Raw genomic sequence first — 22,017 nt, forward strand, 5'->3', positions numbered from 1 at the left:
GGTATGAGCTGTTGTCAAACTATTCTTATCTTACGTGCTGTATTATTCTGAAAGGCTTTCAGCACACTTTTTATAGTACCAGATTGGTTCGGCATTCGTCTTTCCAAGTGACGAGTCAGCAATTTCAAATAAAATATTCCCTCGCTTTCTTATTCCGAAGGAATAGTCAAAAGGTATCTCGCAATACCTTATCATACCTGATATATGTCGAACAAATTTTCTGCGAAGACTATCACGCACAGCTTGTCATGGTCTCACAGATAATGAACGGACAATGGCCGTAGCGTTTGTAATTCTATAACTTAAGGAAGCACTAACGGAAAAACCGTGTACTTTAGTCAACGCTAACACCAGGGAAGCTAAAAACGTGTGCGAGGACTCCGCGTTACAGGCCTCGCCCTAGTGATCCTAGTGAAAACCGAGCTGCAGTGAACCCTCATTTTACAAAATCGCTTTATTCGAATTGCCGCTTGCTCGAAGTTTTCATCGTCCCAACTGCAGTGTAAGGGAGGCAAGTTATCCCACTTTTAACAAAGTACCTCTTTTAGCGAAGTCAGTTTTTTGTCCCGAAAAGTTTTCAGTTTTTCGTCATAACGTGCGCGGTCGAACAGAATGCACTGGGAGGAGGATTCGCCCAAGGCACCCACGGCGGCGCCGGACCTGCGCCCGCTCGTAGAAGTCCCGGGTGCCTTCCTCGCGCTGCCACGCTCGCCGTGCCCGAGCTTCCTGGCCGTAGTGGTGTGCTCGCCGCCGGACCACACGCCCGAACGCATCGCCATCCGCGACACGTGGGCTCGCGGCGCCCAGCACGGGAAAAGCGCCGTGTATTTCCTCGTCGGCGAGCGTGCCGAGGACACTGCGACGGCCCCCGTCGGCACGAGCTTCGAAAACGCCGCACTGGCCATTCAGCCGAGGTGAGTACACAGGGTTCGAGCTCAACACGCCTAATGCCAGCATTGCCTACTCTGGCATTCCCCCTCTTTGTACGAGTACAGACAGTAACAAATGAAACGCGAACAGTATGGTATGTACTTCATAGTGGTAAAATACCAGCGTGGGTTGGGCAGGTTTTCACGGGCTACGACGACGGCACCGGGTGATATAACAACCGCGCATACATTTGAGGGATGCAGAAAGCAATGTCAAACATTTGCATCGAAGTTCATATGCTTGTGCGAAGTTTTATTTCTTTGTGGCTGGCTTTGATACAGACATCTAATAGCTCTAATGCATTAACATGGCCACGCTGATGCAAAATCCGCATTCGTTGTGGATGTGTCTTTCTCTTTGGCAAGTGGCCATGGTGAACGTCAGGCTTGCTTGGTGCGATGCCACGGCAGACTGCCGGTAATATTGTACGTATGCATGTCATCCGGCATATTTGCTTTATGGGCGTCCTGAATTGCTATCTCGATTGCACTGGAGTGAACCTGAACAACCGCATCGTTTCGCAGGTATACACACACACGCACAGAGAGAAAATTAAGATGTAAAGTTTTCATTATGAATCCCATGCATGTTTCTTCGTATAATGCGGTACCTGCAACGCCGCTAAGTTTTCAGCATGATGTTTGCCGGTAAGAAAGGAACCCTTGAGCTTACGTCGCTTTGCCATTTTCCGAGACTTCGGGTAAATACATGGCAGCATATTCAGCTTAATACTACTCTAGCGTCCATAGCTTGTTTCATAGTGTCTTCAAGTAGAAAAAACCACACGAATTGAGTGATTAGGTGTAAACCTTAAGTTGGGACTAGACTGTCTTCATGGTTGGTATTTATTCCATTAGAAGAAGGCTTCGAGATGAAGCACCGATAAACATACCTCCATTTGTCGAGGTTCTGAACTGCACCCATATATTTTGCCGTAAGAAACGGCTGCGTGGTCCAAGAAGGCTAACCCTGGTATTCTGAATCCTTCCTCTACTCGAGCTTCCAGTGGAGGAGATCCTCGAAATTGACTTCCGCATGCATCATCATCATCATCATCACCACCAGTCTATCTACGCCCACTGCAGGGCAAAGGCCTCTCCCATTATTCTCCAATTACCTCCGTCCTGCGCCAACTGTGACCAATTTATCCCCGCAAACTTCTTGATCTCATCTGCCCATCTAACTTTCTGCCGCCCCCTGCAACGCTTGCCTTCTCTAGGGATCCACTCTGTTACCCTTAATGACCAGCGGTTATCTTGCCTTCGCATTACATGCCCTGCCCACGTTTATTTCTTCTTCTTAATTTCTACTAATATGTCTTTAACACCAGTTTGCTCCCTGACCCACTCCGCTCTCTTCTTGTCCCTTAATGTTACACCTATCATTTTCCGCTCCATTGCCCGCTGAGTCGTTCTCAATTTAAGTTGAACCCTCTTAGTGAACCTCCAAGTTTCTGTCCCGTAGGTGAGTACCGGTAAGATACAGCTGTCATACACTTTCTTCTTCAGCGACAGTGGTACTTTGCTATTCATTATCTGAGAATGTCTGCCATATGCACCCCACCCCATTCTGGTCCTTCTAATTATCCCTGCCTCATGGGTGGGATCGGGGGTCACAACTTGGCCTAAGTAGATATATTCGCTTACCACTTCCACTGCCTCGCCACCTATCTCAAACCGCTGTGCTGTCCCGAGGTTATTGATCATTACTTTAGTTTTCTGCATATTAATTTTCAGGCCCACGGTTCTACTCTGTTCGCCCAGTGCGGAAAGCATGCTTTGCAATTCGTCCCCCGAGTTACTTAGCAACGCAACGTCATCAGCAAATCTGAGGTTACTGAGGTATTCTCCATTAACCCTTACTCCCACCTGATCCCAATACAATGTTCTGAATACCTCTTGTAAACATGCTGTGAATAACAATGGAGAGATTGTGTCTCCTTGCCTGACGCCCTTCCTTACAGGTATTTTACTGCTCTCCTTATGGAGGATGATGGTAGCTGGGGACCCATTGTAGATATCCTCTAGTATTCTTACGTAATGCTCGTCTGATTCCGCAATTCCTGAATGACTACTGAGGTTTCGACGGAGTCAAATGCTTTCTCGTGATCTATGAAGACAATATATAGGGGTTGAGTATACTCCAAGGCCTTATAAAGGCCTTTTAAACTGCCGTGTAGCACAGGTGTAATGAAACGAAAATACTTGCCGACCTTGAATAGGCAGCCGTTGAGTTTAGGCATTTCTCCAGTATGTATGATCAGGGCCGTAAAAACTATTTCCCGAAGTTTACAATTACAGCGGTAACGACGCGTATGCGACGCACTGTACGACCAATTTTCATCGAAGTGCCGCCCCCTCGGCCATGACTCTTTTGCCTGACATCATGTTTCTCACCAGGTAGAGCCGCATTGTAGCAGAGACCCGACCGCGGGATGAGCTTTCCGGTGTTCTTTATTTTTCCATCGGCAATGGCTGAGGCAGACCGGACAACCCGGACCCGCTTGGCGACTCATCGATCATCCTGGAGAGTTCGCTGTTCGGCGACATGATCTGGGCCCAGTTCGCGGACACGATCGGCAACCTGACGCTCAAGTCGCTCCTGCTGCTCCAGTGGACGCGCACCTTCTGTCCGTCCGTGAGCTTCGTCCTTAAGGCGGACGACGACGTCTACGTGGACCTGCCCGGCCTGGTCAGTCTGCTAGAAGAGAAGCAGGCTGCGATGCAGAATGGCACGCTGGGTGAGGGTGAATTCTTGCTCGGCAAGCTTCACCGAGGAAAGTACGCGATCAGGAACTACCGATTAAGGTACGTGCCGTGGCAGATGCTGTAGGCTACACCTGTAGGCTCTGGGGTGCGCCGCAGCAGAGAGTCGCGGATTGTTTTAGGAATCTCGAAATCTTTAACGTACACCTGAGTCCCGAGACACGGTTGTTTTCGTTTTCCGCTTCCATTAGGGCGACGACACCCGCGGCGGGGATCGAACCTAGGTCTTTCCACTGACCCTTGCGTCTAAGCAGCTTATCCACCACCACGCCGACATGAAAAAAAGATGTGATATTCAAGGGGAGACAAAGAAGGCACCGGCGCATTTCGTGCTCTAAAATTTGCCGCAGCGATTGCCAAAAATTGCTTGGAAGGTGGGAAAGTGTTCGTGGGCCTGCTTTTATTTTTAATCTGTTTTTGAGGCTTTAAGATTTAAATCTAACACAGAGCTCAGAAGAGAACGAACTGGGTTGTAGGCCTCAAAGTAAAGCTCTAAACTTTTGGAGTTTGTTCTTGGATTAATTCAAACAGCGTTTCTCAAAGTTTTTTTATTTGATAAAATGCCGAGGTTAGGGAGCAGTTTGTTTGCGGTAAAGCAAAATGACAGTTTTCCGGTTCTTACTATGCCTCAGCAAAAATCAAGGACAAATATATTAACGAAGCCTTGAAAAGTGATGATCCGCTGCGAGACCCCTCATAATACAATGAACATATATACTCGGTGACAACTTAAGAACGGCACCAGAAGTTGCCGCTGTGCCTTGTCACCGTAGCCGGATGTTTCTCCGCGCGGCGCAATTAGGGCGTTACTGGGAATATTTTTAACATGGCGTGAGCCGTTCCCGCGATTTTTTGGACTTAATATACTTATAAACGACTCCAGTGAGGACAAACAAACTGCGTGAGACAAGGCAGACGATATCACGCATTCATAGCAAACCCTTTCAAAACGCGCGCGCACTGACGTCACGGGTCTGGCGCTTTGGCGGAACGATAGACTACATGAGGTGGCGCCCTCCTTGAGTTGTAACCGAGTATAGTACGGCTAAGCATTCAGCGACCTTAAGCTATTTTTAAAAGTATTAAAAAAGATAGATTGATATTTTTGAATATATGAGCCTTTGACGGCTCCGCGATTCGTTCGGTTTAGCCACAGAGCGTCGACAAGAACTATTCGGCGTTAGTACTGCATGATAGCACGCACACATAGGGAACAATGGTAAAGGGCACGCCAGTGCGGGGCACACATACGTCGCAATGGCGAAACCAAGATTTTGTGGAGAGGAATTCACTCTGAACACCATCATGAGCCCCGGAATCCTGAACCACGCTCAAGAAAATTGTTTCCGCGAAAAGCCAACATTTGCTTTTAATCCACAAGTAACCACTGGACCCCAGAGGTAAGCCGTGGGCATATGGCTCGTACAGAAAGGCTGCCATCGCATGCCCTTTTCCAAACCCGTCACCTTCATTTAGATGCTTCTTAAGGAGGCTGAGCATTGCTGTCCGTACTGCGGGCACTACACACGGCTAAACATACATTGTGATGTCACGACAACTGTCTATGATGATGGCTCATAGAAAAGCTATTCATCGGTTCTGCCCGACCACATGCGAATAAATTATCGTACTCGGAAAAAAGACGTTTCAGAGGAGATTATTTACAGTTCAAACGTCAGCGTAGTCAATTCGTCGTGTACAGCCTCCCAAATTTTTAAAAATATATCGGGAGCGACGACCGACCGGCATGACAGCGCCTTATCACGGTGTTCAGCAGCGAAACAGGCGAGAGTACGCGCACGCTCATAGGGCCATCTGCTGTATGAGTGTCGTCTGCTACGCTGTTTCCTTGAGAGTGGCACACCCCCTGCCACTGCATCTGAATGACTTTGTGCCCCACGCTGCTTAGCTACCTTTGGCGGTAGTGAAACGGCCTTGCAAGATAAGAAAAACAGGGGGTGTTTTGCCCTGAGAAGAACAGCGGAGCAGACGACGCGGCCATAACAGATCGTTCTATGCGCGTGGGCATACCCTCGCCTATTTTGCCGGCGAATACAGTGATAAGCAGCAGACATGCCGATCGGTCGTCGCTCCCGCTATATTACTAAAAATTTAGGAGGCTGTACTGTGCTGCAAACACCCTCTTCCTCCTCTTACGTGTATTCTTCTTGCTTTATCCATGCTTATAATCTGCTCCTTGCTTACTTTGATGCATCAAGGGTTTCGGCGTTTTTAATGTAGTGCTGGGAACAAGATGACTTAACCAACAATCCACAGCTTTGCCTCTCTCTCTCTCTCTCTCTCTCTCTCTCTCTCTCTCTCTCTCTCTCTCTCTCTCTCTCTCTCTCTCTCTCTCTCTCTCTCTCTCTCTCTCTCTCTCTCTCTCTCTCTCTCTCTCTCTCTCTCTCTCTCTCTCTCACACGCACACCCACACGCCCACACGCAAGCACGCGCACACGCGCATACGCACACACGCGCACGCACCCACACACCCGCACACACGCACACACATACACACACACACACAAACACACCGATGCACAAAGAAAAATTCCCCGCATTTCCCCGAGGGGAAGAATGTGAAAGTGCGAATGCACGAGTTGAATTTGCGCGGTTCGGTAATGTTCGCGAAAGAGAGATCACACACACACACACAACTATAAAGAAAGAAAGATGCATTTATTCACAGACACCTATTTGTGTTGTCGTTGTACTTGATTGCTAGAGCGGATCTCAGCTTTGAAATTTCGTGTCAGTACTCCTTTAAGCAGGTGCATTCGCCCTTCTCACGCCCGATTCTTCGCCAATCCCCCACGTGGGTATGTGCCATGTCAGCGGCCAGGCAGCGCGCGCCCATCTCCCCCCGTTGCCAAGGAAGACGAGGAGATTCCTGGCCAATCCCCCACGTGGGTATGTGCTATGTCAGCGGCCAGGCTGCGCGCGCCCATCTCCACGTGCGCGGACATCGCCGGTGGACGCAGGTTCAGGGTCGCTTAAGAAGTGCATTGCACTTAAAAGAAGAAAACATCCTCCTTTATTTTTCTCTCTAACAACAGCCTCACGTTTCGTGCCACTGTGAGTTTATTTTCCCGAGAATTCAGCCTGTACATCCCTTCACGGTTTTCCTTCGCGTAATACTATATTCCTGCTACATTATTAGCTTGTTCAGAATGTCACGGCCTCACTTATTCTTCCCCCAAAGTCACACACCCCTACCGCTTTTTGTCTCCGTGTGTCCACTCATGAACTCATGAACGTCCACTCATCTTTCTCCGCTGGTTCTGTCTCGTACCTGCTCTCACTCCTTACTAGCTTCTTCTTCCCGGCTTTTAGGCCATTTGGGACTGTAGTAGTGGCAAGACCCCGCCGTTGCCAGCCCGTATACATACAGCTTAGAACCACGCGCAGCGCTGCTGAAATCTACCGTTACCACCTCATTGTGCCTGCAATCGCTCCCCCTGAAATTCGCTCACAGATATTAACTTAACTGTCTCCTTTTAACTCTGTCCACATTGGCAACTTATTTTTGTGTAAGGAAGGGGGGTCATATCGAGCACCATCCAAAGAGAAAATGTGAGCCTGCATCCGACAACGATCTTTATGGGGCGCTATAAGAACGAAAAGCAAGGTTTTACGCGTTAAACTCGCCATATCGATTCATTGTACCCAGAGGGTAAACCATTAAGGAACCTTAGAGAATTACTTATGAACACGATATCTCATGCGTAGAGCAAGAACACTGCATATGTGCTTTGTATAACGCTCTAAACTCTTTATGCGACTCTTCTGCCTTCACAAGTTCCTGCACAAGAATTACGCATTATAGATCCCATCTCTCCCGAATCTGCTGTAAAACATTAGGAGTAATGTTGCACACAAAGCAGGCTCACAGCTGCGAAAATGCATTGCGTAACACTCAAGAAAAACATCTAAGCAATTAGTAATTAAAGTACTGTGATGAGCCTAAAAGCTACACTTGAACTAGGCGCGCCGTAGTAGGATATAAAAATAATTTTAGCCTGTATGGTTCTTGAACGCGCGGTTTCCTGTTTTCGTCTATCAAAAAAAAACACCCCTCCCCCTGCCTAAAATAACTGCCTTGACCTTGTGGTCATATATAAGCACAGTGTTATTATGTGTTTAGTTGCAGAAGCCTCACTTATATTTTCTTTAGGGGAGGGTTCATAGCTTCGTAAGAGACAATAATATGAATTTAAAGGACGGTCTTGCGCAGGAGGAATATGCAGGCACCCCCCACCCCCCGATCTCTAATTGAATTTGTAATGACCTTCGGTTGCACTGTTTAGGTCAGTGGGGCGGTATACTGAATGTTTATTTTGTTAAGAAATCAGTTAGAGCTATGAATAGTAACGATATGCGTTTGGACCCCCCCCCCCTTTTTTTTTTGTTTTTTTTTTTTTTTTTGCTGCCTCCACGGAAAAATTTCTTCAAACGCCCCATGTCTGTATTTGGATCTTCTGCATCGACAAAAACGTCGGTCGCTGTAAAGTTAAACTAGGCTGAAAGACGGAAACAACGGGAGACGTAAAACAGCTTAGGCGGGCGCTGCCATTTTGTGTCAACATCGTGTCGCGCCCTGCCTTTGCCCGTCTTTTAATGTTGTTTAGTTACTTTCGAACCAACTCCATCAACGGGTATACTATATAATAAAATCTGGCCGCACGGGTAAGCGGTCACGCTCAATCTTTCTCATGGACACGCGCCTACACGAGTAACGGCTACTATTGCCTGAATTTCGCGAAGACGTTCTTACTCCCCTCCCCCCTCCCCCCTCAGGGTCTAAGGACTCTGATTAAATGGAGATGACACACAGAGAGAGAAGCCTAAAAGAAGGGGAAACGGGGTAGAGCTAGTGAGTGACGGCTCACCTGAGTCCCCTTTCCCCAGCGACCGATTTCCGTTCAGACTATACTGCGGTGACGCTTAGGCGTGCGTAACCTGGATCGCTGTTAATCCAACATAAAATAAATGTCACCATGGGGATCGGGACCAATTGTTCATAGCTTCCTAAGTGGGAATCGTATACCCACTCAGTCACGGGTTTTTGGTCTAATGAGGGATTTCATCCCAGTTTTATGGAGTGGCATTGCGTCCAAGGACTGGAAAAATATTTATGGTGGATTTCAGACCCCTGAAAAACAGCAACAGCAACACAAAAATCAGGCATTGGCTGAATTTATCTGTAATGTAATCTTGGGCGGATAAGACTGACTGAAGTTCGAATCGTTCTCCGGTGGCGATCAAAAGCAATTCTGAGCTATTACTTGCCGTAAAACATGGTTAAATTACACTTTAATTCATGCCACGCGAACCTGGTATAATTTGTTTGAAATAATGCACACTACAGATCATTTTACAACCGATCGTCCGAGCCACGTCAACGACGCGATAGGCGTCGTTACGTCATTCGTTTTGTATCTTGTACTTTTATAACATTTGGCAGACCACGTAGAAACCCAGAGCGTAGGGACTTATTGGCGGAGAAACGAGTGCGTTGCCCGATACCATAATGTCTGTCACAGCCGATGCATGCAACAATACTCCTCGCGCAGAAGCTCATAGTGGAAAAGGGGAGGGAGCACTATCATTGCCAATCGCATTCACATCATCGCGATAACACAGCTGTTCATCAAAAATGACTGAACTTGTGCGCAAGTGGGCAATTATGCAGCAATCTTGGCAGCCCAACGTATCATTTGGCTTAATATACAGTCGGTAAAACGCTTGTGTTTAACAGCGAGTTCAACTTCAACTAGTTAAATCTGAAAACTGAAGAAACATACTCTTTTACAAATACGATGGAGACAACAGGGGTGGGCTTGGACTTCAGAACGCCGCGGTAGTTTTCCTCAAATCCAACTCAGCAGACGCAGGATAAGGCTGAAATTATGAAAGCTGTGTTATATACGAGCGTTTTACCGAGTGTACATATCCAAGAGCGCAGGTTACAGCTCTTCCAGAATACGTATAACTCACAGATCGATCAGGCATTCAGGGAGGCTTTTAACAATTTGGCTGTTGAATTAGACCCTTGGTTATAGCGTCACTGTAGCGCGAGAATACGTGGTATGGTTTGTACTAAATACGTGTATTGTAACGACGAACTGAAATGGGTTTCTGAAAATGGGTTTTAAAAAAACCGTGTTAAAGAAAAAGTGGCTGCTTAGCCAATATGTGCTACTGAAGTAAAAAAAAAACAATTAGCCAATGCTTTTTATTTTTGTAGCCAGACAGAAGCCTCGCCGCACGTCTTCCCAATATTGTTCCGAGGTTCTACTGACCCCACCGTCCTCACTAGCTGAGCTGCGACTACATCACACGCGTCTGTAAGGCGCTTCGCACTCTTCCTGCAGCACTCACGTTGGCCGAGCTGCCTTCCGATCGTCCGTGGTGCCCAGCTACCTGTCGGGTGCGGCGTACGTGGTTCCCGGTACCGTGGTGGGGCCTCTGCTGAACAGGGCGCTGGAAATTCCGTCGCTCATCCTCGAGGACGTGTTCTTGACGGGCATCATCGCCACCGACCTCCATTTGAGGAGGCTGCATTCAGCGTGCTTCGCATGCTGCGACGAGCTTCCGGACCCGTGCGCCTACCGAGGACTCCTAGCCGCCACCGTGTCCCAACCCGACACTCTGCGCGTCGTGTGGGAGCGACTGCACAATTCCTCTCTGTGTCCGGCTCGCAGCGAAACCGCAATAGAGTGTTGACGACGGCTACCTGAAAACGCGCAGTTCGAATGCCTTCCCTATACATGAGTAGGTGTAATGAAAATGGAATAAACTAGCTTGCTATGCGATCAACAAAGCGGCGGAGAGTTTCTTGTGACTTCCCTCTCATCCCTTTCTGCATACAGGATGCGCTGAACATGTGAAGTCTCCGCAACCGCAGTTCAACAGCCGCTGGTTTAGGGTGGTTGCGTTTGCAAGACGCCTCACAGCTGGCGGCTGATGGTAGTGGCGTGCTTGGGATGACATCGCAGCACATTACAGAAATGTTCCGCCTGGTTCATTCTAGTCCCCATCTTCTCTGCTAAGACTCATAGCTCATGCCGATGTGCTAGAAACGGAAATGTCACAGCGGCATGCAGGCGGAAATATTCGACTGACAGGTACGGAGAAAGACGCAACGCGCGTGTTTCCCTCTAGGTTTCACAGTTGACTGACAGAATATTCAGGGCTGAGGGAAGTATATTTCAACTGTAGAGTTGCTGTGCAAGCACTACCTGTAATAATTTCACTCAATAGCATCTGTTTCGTAGACGCGCCGAGAGTGTGACCATGGGCGCTGGCTTACAAGTCAGCTGACCAACAGAGCATATGAACATCGGGCATTAGTGGCTGGCTTCCTGCTGTGCCCTCTTAAACGGTATCGCGACAAGAGTAGATATTAGCGTCTGGATAGTAAGGCCCGTTCACTTCTACAACAGATCCAGTAACTTAGAACACGACTATCGCAACCTTTCTACCGGATGGTCCCGAGGCCCATTACACTTTTGAGAGCCTTAAGCAATAGAAACACACGTCAAGCAAACAAAAGACGGATATTATACGACTGAAGTATTTCATTCATCTTGAGCTTTTATCTGAAGACATGCTTACTCATTGAAACGTAGTGCGCCAGTAGCACATCAATCTGTACGCAAAAAGACACCTGTGTATTCACAATGGCACAATCCCTGAGCAACATAGAGATAAAACACATCGGGGCTCTTGATAATACCGGTTACACCATGCGCTGCACCCTGTGTCTTTTTATTGCGGGTGAAAACCGGTGCAGATATTAGCTTCTGTGCCTATTTTACAGCGAAGCTGTATATGGCTGACCTTCCATGTTTTCTTCTGGTCCGTCAAAAAAGACACTCGTGCTCTCTTTGAGGAAGAAGACGCCTTGGCGCCCTCGATTCTTTATGGCTGGAGAGGTTCGGGGAGTCCGTATTATATTTCAAACGGCCTATGATTTCGATGTTGACCGCTCAGCCTTGGGATGTTTGGCACTCTTTTAATGTGCAGAGACCGTTCTGCCCTCGTCCGTAGGCCCTACACGGGCTCATCTGCGCTGGCATTCAACGGTGTCGCCAGTGGAGGGAAGAAGGTTTTGGCCGCTCATTTCTCAAATTCCACGGCCGTCAAGCACGTGGCCAGCCTCTGTTTTTAGTGGTGTTGCTCAGTACCTTTGTTTTACCCACCACCACGTGGCACGCGCGCCACATAAGGTGGGTACCGGTGTTCTCATCGAAAGACGCGCCTTATTCGATAAAGCCAGACCTCGCTATGGACTCCGCATAGCGACTTATCTAGGCCGTGTTGTTTCGCACACGAGCACTCTATATCTTTGCCGTTGGCGATTTAGCGCGTGTGCAGCTGGTCGCCGGTCTGCCACCGGATGGCAACGTGCTTGTTCGCCGCCGGCAAGTCTTAAAGGAGCCATGAAGAGAAAACACAAGTTTGGTTCATTCGAAAGATTGCCTCGTTAGAACCATAACGACACCACTTATAACGCAAACTTCGCTCAAATAAGCTACATAATTAGGAAAAAAGGACATGACCATGCGACCCACCAGCTCATTTTCCGCAACAGAACCTATGATGTCACTTGAGAATGCTCTGCGATTGGCGGAGGCCGGCAAAAGCAAACGCATGTTAGGCAGGGCTTACAGTTTGCATAGCGAGCTCAATGCCCGTGAAACATACTGCACAATCTTTTTATGACAAAGAACGGTGGAGTAAACGGTTGAAGTTCTGAACGAACACGCAAGCGTGTATGCCAATGCGTACGAAACTACCGTTGGCCGAGCTCGACATCTCGCCGTTGCCACCGTCGCGCAGACGAATTTTCGGGTTCAAGGCTCTTCGGGGCCAACGAACCGTCCCAGCACGCACAGCCTCGACCTTGCTTGGTATCGTAATCCCTTCACAGGAGGTTGGCTGTCATATCGCCAACCAGCAAAGGTAAAAATAGAAACAAGGGGAGTAAGGAACACAGAGCAGCAACGAGATAGTGCCACTCGTCGCACAGGTTTCGGTATGGAGGTCGTGTTGGCTTGCTGCTATCGTTACGAGCTCGTTTACAGTTTACAACCACTGAAAACTTCAGTTTGTTCGAGTACTTTACAATGAAATTTCGTTGCTGTGTTTTGAAATGCCGATGTAGTACGGGCCAATCGTCGAGGGAGTGCGACATCCCCGCCGGTGAGATCTCCTTTCATGTGCTGCCCAACGACGAACCTCGGCGAAGCAAGTGGCTACGTTTTGTGAACTTTGCAAACGGAGGAGAAAGAGAGCTAAAGGAAGTACGAGTGTGCTCGCTTCATTTCCGAGGAAGTGATTACGGCAGGGACCCGGACATGCTGGCGCTCGTCGCCGACTTCGTCAAAGCGCTCTGACCTTGGGGAAAAAAATTGCCGTACACACCGCGCATTGACGCTCGAATCTTTCTGGTCGGAGCAGAGAGCTCGAGCGAACGGCTTTCCATACACGACACCGGCCAACTGGCATAAGCGATACTGCTACTGAAATTGAAAATACGGCACATACGTACCAGTCTGTATTAGTCCGTCGCGACGGGGCTGACGAGGCAGCGGTGCCGACGGCTGGGCGTTCGTCTGTTGTGGCTATCGCGGAATGGTCGCTTTCCCGTCCACCGCGTATCCCACAACTCTTGCCGCTCGTGCACTTGGAAGCATTGAGCGTTCAAGTGGTGTGAGCTTGTTAAATGCAAGCCCGAGCTCCTCGGCGAGAGTTTTGTTCTCCGGATCAGGCGATTCCATGACCAGGGCTGCGGGTGCACTAGGTTTTACTAGTATTTTTAAAATGGCCGCCGTCTCGGTCGACTGCCGCGTGTGGGTGCTATATGGAGTCGACATACTAAGTATCTGTTTCATGGACCGGCTCATGTGACGCCATTGTTCACGTGACGAAATGTGCAATTTTAGCGGGAGATTTAAAATTTTGGCTTAAATTGCCTTATTTCTCACTGAATAAAGCATCATTTGCTTCCGGGAAAGCGCTTGGAGTACTATGAAACACCTAATCTTTCGAATAAAACAAACTTTTGTTTTCTCTTCTTGGCTCCTTTAAAGTGCGTTTACATGAATTCGACAGTAGCGTATCGCATTGGTTCGTCGAATCGAGCGAATTCGACGCGTTTGCGTTTACATGCATGTGCATTGGAGACTAGCGTGGCCCTGTGTCATATCTGGGATTTATGGGGTCGAATTTCCGGCGTTACCAGCTTCCGGTAGCCGGCAAGTTGCTTGTGTTCGCTTTGGCGTCTATCGCGGCTGAAGCGAAACCTGCGACTCGTTCCCCGATCCACCCGATCAACCACGACGATCGCTGAGCTAAATGTCTACATTCCGCGCGTCGTTAGCAAGAGATGGACACAGCAGGCAATCGTGAAGCGTTTGCTTGCCCTCGGAAGTGGTCCGCGCACACGCCGGCCGCCCCAGCCTGCACGGACCACAAGGCGGCTAGAACCGGCGCAGACAACGGTATATAGCAACAGCTTGTCGCTACTATTCAAAACCTGGTCGCGAAAAAGGAGTTCCACATGCAAGAAGGTAGATGCTAGTGGAGTGAAAAATTGTGCTAGGGATTGTTATCACCGCTGATTTTAAAAGCGGCGATCAGGTATCTGCCGCGATGCTTAGCCTATGCTGACCGGCCGCGGAGGTTCGAGACCCGGCACCGTCCTGTGCGGTGCGGCGAGCGGCCGAAAGATGGTGCTACCTGCGCGGAAGAATCGCGACAGGCCACGGAAGATACTTTGATTACTGATCGCTCAAACGGCAATTATCGCTGAAATAAAGTTCCACATACGAGAAGGGGCATGGTGGTGAAAAGTTGCGTTAAGGATTGTCATCCGCAGTTGCACCGGCGATCAAATATCCGCCACGATGCTAAGCCTAAAGTTCCCAACATCCGAGCTTAGCCGAGAAATGCGATGCAACCACCGCTACATGCGTTCGGGAAGTCGCATTTTCGTTCTCGATCTACCCTGGTTTAGCGCATCGGATGCGACGCGTCCCCCAAGAGAGAGAGAGAGAGAAAACATTTTTATTGAGCATTTCTTTAGGTCAGAGGATACTCGTGGACACTGGCATGAGCCGAGCGACGACGTTGGTAGCTCGGGTGACCAGGGTTGTTTGCACGCCTGGGTGCGGGCTACGCAGTGCCTCCTCCCACTGCTCCTCGGATGTGAATAGGGGAAAGCTATTTTGAGGGCAGGCCCACACTATGCGAGGTAGATTGGCTAGGGCGCCGCATAGGGGGCAATCAGGTGTGGGGTATATTGACGGGTGAATGTGCGTTAGCCTTGCGGGGTTTAGGACAGCGTTTGTTTGAGGCGCCAGACGTGTGCTTGTCCGTTAGTTAGGTTTTTTCTGCCGGAAGGTACCCTTACAAAAATTTTTATTGTGATGGTTTTGAATGCTTATTGAATTTTGTCGAAAGAACCTAACGATTTCTTTTTAAGTTTCTATTGACTCTGCCTATAGAGTTTCAAAAGTTATTTGGCCACCACGTTCCTATTGAAATGGGACAAAGAGTTTCAATAGACGTTTTTGATCGAGTAGCTATTGAAACTCTATAGAATAACTCTATTAAGTTTCTATTAAGGTTACCTATAGAGTTTACATTGAATATGCATAAAACTTTTTGTTCAGTTTCAAAAGACTTTTTCTATCGAGTACTTATGGAAACTTGATAGATTAACTCTGTTAAGTTTCACAAGAATTTTTCTATCGAGTACTTATTGAAACTGAATAGACTAACTCTATTAAGATCGTATATAGGTTCCCTATAGTTTAAATTGAATATACGTGGCACATTTCATTGAGTTTTAAAATAATTTTTATCAAGGGCTTACTGAGACGCAATAAAGGTAACTTTAAACAAACTTTGAAGGTAATATAATGTCTGTACAGGGTACTGCTTCATTCGTGGGTGTGGGAAGAAACGGGAAAAAGAATTATTGAATGTGTGCATTTCATCTCTGTGTGATAAAACATGCAAACAAATGTCACGCAGCCACTGTGTTTCGGATACACGGGATTACTTTATTTTTGCTAGCGGTACACATGTATACTTGTGACTCGCTGCAGCAGGCTTACTCTATCTCCCGAGAAAGAAGGCATGACCGGCTCGCTTTCAGTCTTATTGGGTCGACCTTATACTCCGTGCTTGTATATGCTGCAAAATGAAGGAATTTAATGAATGTCACAAACTTGGCATGCACTTGAGCATAGAATTGCAGCAGACTCGGCGGCAGAGGGGGTAATGTTGCATGATGTCAATGTAAGACACTAGTCTGTCCCTTGCACATCTGGCTCCGTGGTTTGTATACAGGCTAGCTCCCGCACGGATGGTGAGGCCTCGGGCCATTTCCTGAGCTGTCTCGTTTCCGTCGAAGCCAGAATGCGCCGGTGTCCAGACCAGTTCTACGGGGGACAAGGGGGGATTTCGGTTCAAAATTTCGAGTGCTGCTTTGGAGATTAAGCCGGCAGCAAAATTTTGAATTGCGGTTTTAGAATCAGAGATTACTGTGGTTGGGGTGGGTTGCAGTGACAGAGCCATGGCTATTGCCGCCTCTTCCGCTGTCTCAGGACTGAGGGTCTTGACAGTCGGGGTATCTAAAGGGGGCCCTCCGGCGTTTACTGCGGCGATCGCGTAGGCCTCGTGGTGTCTATATTCAGCTGCATCAACATACACGACGTTGGGCTTGCTTCCAAATTTTGTCTGTAGAGCTCGAGCTCTTTTTTCCCTTCGCTCGACGTGGTGTAGGGGATGAATGTTTCTTGGGATTGGCCTAAGGATCAGGTTTGCGTGCGTGTGATGCGGTATTGGGAATGCGCCAGTTTCTTTAGCTGGATGTTTGACACCTAAATTATGCAAGATGTGTGTACTCCTGTAGGGGTTTTGGATAATCGACCGTATTGATTTAACAAGTGGGCTTCAATGAGTTCTTCGGCTTTATTATAGACCCCTAGTCCTTCGAGTCTGGCTGTGGAGGTGCACAGACGAAGGTTCATTGCGGATTTATATATTTTTCTGATTAGATGATTCGCTTTGTTCAGTTCTGCAGTGCTTGGGTTTAGATATGGTAAAGAATAGTTTATCCTGCTGATGACAAATGCTTGTACCAGCCTGATCCTCTCATCTTCTTTTAAACCTTTGCGTCTGTTTGAAATTCGGCGAATCAGACCGATTGTTTGGTTGATATGTCTCTCGATTGCCTGGAGGAATTTAGTGTTTACCCTGTTGTTCTGAATTTGGAGGCCTAGGATTTTTCGTGATGAGACCTCTGGAATCCGATTTTGGTTCATGTGTATTTTAATCTCGAGGAGTTGCTGTTTACTTCGTTTAGGGGAAATTAGAAGGAGTTGAGGTTTATTTGGTGAGCATGATAATCCTGCCTTCTTTGCTTCTTCTATTACCACCTGGGAGGCCCTCTGTAGAGTCTCCTCTATGTATGCGTCGCTATCGCCTCCAATCCACAGAGTGATATCATCTGCATACAGCGAATTGTCCTGCTTAGATGCGATGCGATGCGGTATAGTAATGCGACAATTCAAATGGGATACGCTACTGTCGCATCCACGAAAACGCGCTTTTAGGCCACTTCGGTTTTCATATGGTGGACCCGATCATGAGGCGCAGCTTCTTCATTACGGGTATGTCTCGCTTTCACATGCATACGGCCTGTCGAAAGTCATCCCAGCTCGCCCGCATTGCATCTGAGCTTGTTCATTCTCTCCAGACTCGTAACATGGTCCCTGAACCCCACACTGGATGGCGTAAGGCTAGCGCGGAGGCCATCTTACGCCAGCACAGTCATGATGCTGACGCGGTCAATCTCTCCAAGAGTACAGTCAATCTATTGAGGCCCGGCTTTAGTTACTTTTTTGTTGTTGTTGTTGTTGCTGTTGTTCTTTAAAGCTTGGATAAATGCTTCATTTGTACACCTTGTCGATTAGAAATTTTACATTTAATATCTATAGCTCTCAGCTGAACTTCGTAAATTCCCTGTACCCCTGAAAAAAAAATACTACATGTCAGTGAATGGTGCATGTTTTAATTGGTTCCTTCAAGGTGGAAGCTAAATCAATCGACGCATAAATTCTGCCTAAATAGGTGTTGTTAGTTCCCTTAAAATTACTGAACCCCAGCGTGCTGACGTTATGGGATCAATGTGCGACCTCAACTGTCATGTTTATCTAGTTCCTCAAGCAGCAGCGAATCTATCTACTTCTACCTTCGTTCGCCCAAACGCAGTTAAAATACCATAGTAAGAATTACGGCGGATAGTTGGTGCTGCTTGCATGCTTTGAATTCGAAAACATTGCCGCTTCGTAAATTGGAGAATTGGCGGTGAGCCTCTCATGGCACTGCCATCTTTACTCACCAACACCCCAATTGGGTATGTGAGAATCGGGGGTGGGTACGCTTGCAATTCTTCATCGGGAAGCTTTTGGGGGTTTAAACGGGCGTCCTAGATTAGGGCATTGACGGTGAGGAACCGACGTCCTTTGACCTGAGGTTCTGTAGCAGCGACAACTTCCATCGCTCCTTTAGCGTCCTTGAAAGTCACTGCGCAGAAACGGTTCATATGGTACGCCTCCAGGCCGACAACATAAAAAGTGCCAGACGAATCAGTGTGGCCCGGAAACTTAACTTGTACGGCGTTCCTTTGACGTCCACGTACAAAAAAAAAAAATCTCGTGTTGTGGCCAGATGGTCCTGACGGCAGATGAGCAACCATTCCTGATTTTTACGGTCCCAAACAGAAGAACTGCTACCGAGGCCGCAAAGCCAGCCCGAACTGCTGCTTGAAACGATCTCGTTGTTCTGCGCATGCAGACTTCGCTGTAAGAAAATAAATTATAGAAAACGGGTGTGCGTGTGTCCGGGCTCCTGAACTAGCGGCGTCTGTGTAAAGAAATTTTATTTGTTTACATACACAAAAAACTCAGGTGGGGAGCAAAAGAAAAAAATACACGTTCACCCCCGGTGGGACTCGAACCCGCAATTCCCGGTTTAGGAGACCGATGCCTTATCCATTAGGCCACGGGGGCGATTACTTTTTTTTTCTTTACTGCATGGATAAATTCCCTTAATACAGCCTACGAAAGTTAGGAGTCATCCAAGAAGATGCACATCACTGCAGCTAAAATAAGCCGTCCCTTAAAACTCTGGCAAGCAGACGCACGCGTCCAACAGATGCAGCCATTCTGGTGGGTCACTTTGCGCCGCATAAATGCTCCGCACCAACGCCGTTTGCTCCCGAAAAATGGACTTCGTTGGGCGAGGGGGTTCCACGTGCCTGTCCGTCATGCGGCACTTCCACAAGCTATACAATCCGATCACAACAAACATATCATAGGGCACTCCAGTAACATCTCTAAAAGGCAAGAACCGAATTGTATAAGGGGTAATGTCCATGTCCTTTTTAAGAGTTCGTTGCAACACATCCCAGAAAAACACCGCATCCCGGCACAAAACAAAACAATGATCAATGGTTTCAGGTTGATTGCATAAACGGCAATTGTCAGACCAAGGAATAGACATTCCTTTCTCGCGCAACCATGTTTTCACTGGGAGTGTTGATGTATGCAGCTTAAAGAAAAACGTTTTTGCATTTGGAGGAAGACACATACGTGTGACCCGCTTCAAAACACTGTCCTTATGGTGGCCAATGTAAGGCTGGCGATAAACCGGCACTGGGAACAGACTCTCTAATAAAGTGTTCGTCAAAGCCTTCCTGGAAAGGGTAAACAGATATTGCAGGGAAAAGCTCGCAGTAAGGAAATTGAAGGTGTCAACCACCTCCGGTTTCGTACTGACTTCACCAGTGGAGACAAGCAAAAATGGTAAATGAAAACTTATGCGCTGTTGAATAACGTTGAACAGAAGTGGATGATGCGTCACCTTATAGAAGAAAAACCGAGATACAAGCTGGTGTACAAACAAATGTATCAGCCCAGCACCCCCAGACACTAATGGAAGAAACAAATTGTCCCTACGCATAGGTTCCCATTGGGACCCCCACACAAATGCTGCAAAAACTCTATGTAGAGCTTGCACTTTAGAACGCGCACAGTGGAGTACTTGCAGCACATAAACAAGCTTTGCGACAAGGAAGACATTACAAACGTGCGCACGCGCAAACACAGAAAGTTCTCGCCCCATCCATGCCTGAGAGGCTCGCTTGACTTTTTGGAGTGCCAATGACCAATGAGGCCCGGTGTTTCGTATTGGTGAGGCCCCAAATCCCGGAAACGTCTGTTCGACCGCACCAAAACAATTAGGAGGGTACCAAAAAGAAAGTTTTCTGAAACTTTGAACACCTTTTCCGAGCGAAGGAAAACTTTCGAAAATTTACGTCCCCAACTCCCGGCGCGGAAATAAAATTTCTTTACGCAGACCATCTTACCACCCTGTGCGGCCTTCCTTTGACGTCAGTGCGCAAAAAAAATCCTGTCGTGGGCAGATGGTCCTCCCGACAGATGAGGAGCGATAACTGATTTTCACGGTCACAGACCGAAGACCTGCTACCGCGGCCGCAAGGCCAGCCCAAACTGCTGCTTGAAACGATCTCGTTGTTCTGAGCACGCACACTACGCTGGCAAGAAAATAAATCCTAGACAACAGGGGCGCGTGCGTGAGGGCTCCCAAACTCCCGGTGCGGAAATAAAATTTCTTTCCCATATAATAAGGGCCTGTGATAGCATCCCACTACCTAGGCACCGATCTCATCTCATTCTCCTTACCACCACCAGCCAGGCGCGCTGGGAGGCCGCCTTGCGTGACCCAAACCCCCAAGTTCAAGAAGACCTGGCCCGCTTGGCCGACGGCACTGGCCCCCTGCCCAAAAGGGGCCCTGCTGCTCGACAGACGACGAAGACGTCGCCGGCCTAATCGCACCAGCTGTGGCCAAATAAAGTTGTTCTGTCTGTCCGTCCGCACAGACGAAAAATTCAGCTGGGAGCAGAAAAAAAGAAAAACTTTCTCACCCCCGGTGGGACTCGAACCCACAATCCCCGGTTTAGGAGACCGATGCCTTATCCATTAGGCCACGGGGGCGCCCGCGGTGAGGCCTAAATCCCGGAAACGTCTCTTCGACAGCACCAAAACAATTACGGTGGTGCTAAAAACAAAGTTTTTGAAAACTTTAAACAGCTTTTCCGAGTGAAGGAAAACTTTTGAGGATTTATGTCCCGAACTCCGAACGCTGAAATAAACTTTCTGCACACCGACAAAATGGCTGCGGCTTAGCTCAGCTCACCTTGGATATGCAAAGCAAAAGCTTGGCTTGGTGTGGTTGAGTCTTGGTTTCGCCTGGTCAACCTTTGAGGTAGCTGTGTCGCCGACGACGGCTCAAAGCCGCTAGTTACCGTGAAACGCTCACTTTTATTCACGGCGAACGCGGCGTCCCTCTTTGCCGGGCGCAAGACGAGTCACGTAGCCCGAGACGACCCAGCGGTGCATGACTGTTAGGCGGCGGGGTTGGCCGGCTGCCGATCAGCTGAACGCCCCCAACAGCGGAGGCCGCCGCCGCTAGATGAGCAGAACGAGTGAAAACGGGGCCTTGTGCGCAGCGCCGAAAGCGGGCCGGCGAATCACGCGATGCGCTTCGAGGGGTGTGTCGCAGGGGGTGTGTCTGTGGTCAAAAGGTGAACTTGCACATCCGCGGCGAAACAGCTGGACTAGACTAGTACAGCTTTGCTTTGAAACACTTAGGTGGGAAGCAAAAGAAAAAAAAGTTCCTCACCCCCGGTGGGACTCGAACCCACAATCCCCGGTTTAGGAGACCGATGCCTTATCCATTAGGCCACGGGGGCGCATACAGTGAGGCCTCAAATCCCGGAAACGTCTGTTCGACCGCACCAAAACAATTAGGAGGGTACTAAAAAGAACGTATGCTAAATCTTTAAACATATTTTCGAAGGGAAGGAAAACTTTCGATGACTGACGTGTCTTCGAAGCGCAAAACATTGTAAAACGGACGCACTGGTGTGTGTGTGTGGTCCCAATCAAAATCACACCCTGTTAAAAATGTTATTCTGGAATTCAAGCTTACATGTCTAATCACTTGGACATGCATTTTGAGTACACTAGCTATTTGTTTTCTCAAAGGTTTCCTGCTGTGCAACCCGCGTCGGGCATCTCTACGTTAGCCCGGCCCGCTCTTCGTCGGCGTTCCCAGTGATTGCGTGTCTAGTTTCTTCCGGTTCCTCGTGGCAGCGGTCCCGTCGTCAAGACAAGTCGCTGTTGTGCATTTTAACGTTCACGTCTCTTCTGATCGTCG

General features: G+C 48.3%; 1 protein-coding gene and 2 non-coding genes across 3 annotated transcripts; 1 reads left to right on the forward strand and 2 right to left on the reverse strand.

The window, feature by feature from the left end:
• Window positions 1-278: 278 nt before the first annotated feature.
• LOC144167144 (beta-1,3-galactosyltransferase 5-like) lies at window positions 279-10,587 on the forward strand. Its single transcript, XM_077696515.1, has 3 exons — window positions 279-914; window positions 3,414-3,737; window positions 10,070-10,587. Exons 1-3 carry the CDS (start codon window positions 613-615, stop codon window positions 10,419-10,421), a joined length of 978 nt encoding a protein of 325 aa, XP_077552641.1. The 5' UTR covers window positions 279-612; the 3' UTR covers window positions 10,422-10,587.
• Window positions 10,588-20,719: 10,132 nt separating this feature from the next.
• On the reverse strand, window positions 20,720-20,792 carry Trnar-ccu (transfer RNA arginine (anticodon CCU)). The gene has a single exon. It is a non-coding gene; the product is annotated as a tRNA-Arg (tRNA).
• A 685-nt stretch (window positions 20,793-21,477) lies between these two features.
• Trnar-ccu (transfer RNA arginine (anticodon CCU)) lies at window positions 21,478-21,550 on the reverse strand. Its single transcript has one exon. It is a non-coding gene; the product is annotated as a tRNA-Arg (tRNA).
• Window positions 21,551-22,017: the final 467 nt, after the last annotated feature.

Source organism: Haemaphysalis longicornis, unplaced genomic scaffold (assembly GCF_048455015.1).
Source record: "Haemaphysalis longicornis isolate Haplotype H1 unplaced genomic scaffold, Haemaphysalis longicornis Haplotype H1 scaffold_1, whole genome shotgun sequence".
Classification (NCBI taxonomy): Eukaryota; Metazoa; Arthropoda; class Arachnida; order Ixodida; family Ixodidae; genus Haemaphysalis; species Haemaphysalis longicornis.

Bases quoted from the DNA above. Each gene is read 5' to 3' on its own strand.
- LOC144167144 (XM_077696515.1), top strand. From the start codon at position 613: ATGCACTGGGAGGAGGATTCGCCCAAGGCACCCACGGCGGCGCCGGAC. The intron at 915-3,413 runs GTGAGTACACAG...TGGCTGAGGCAG, and splicing joins GCACTGGCCATTCAGCCGAG to ACCGGACAACCCGGACCCGC. The intron at 3,738-10,069 runs GTACGTGCCGTG...CTCTTCCTGCAG, and splicing joins ATCAGGAACTACCGATTAAG to CACTCACGTTGGCCGAGCTG.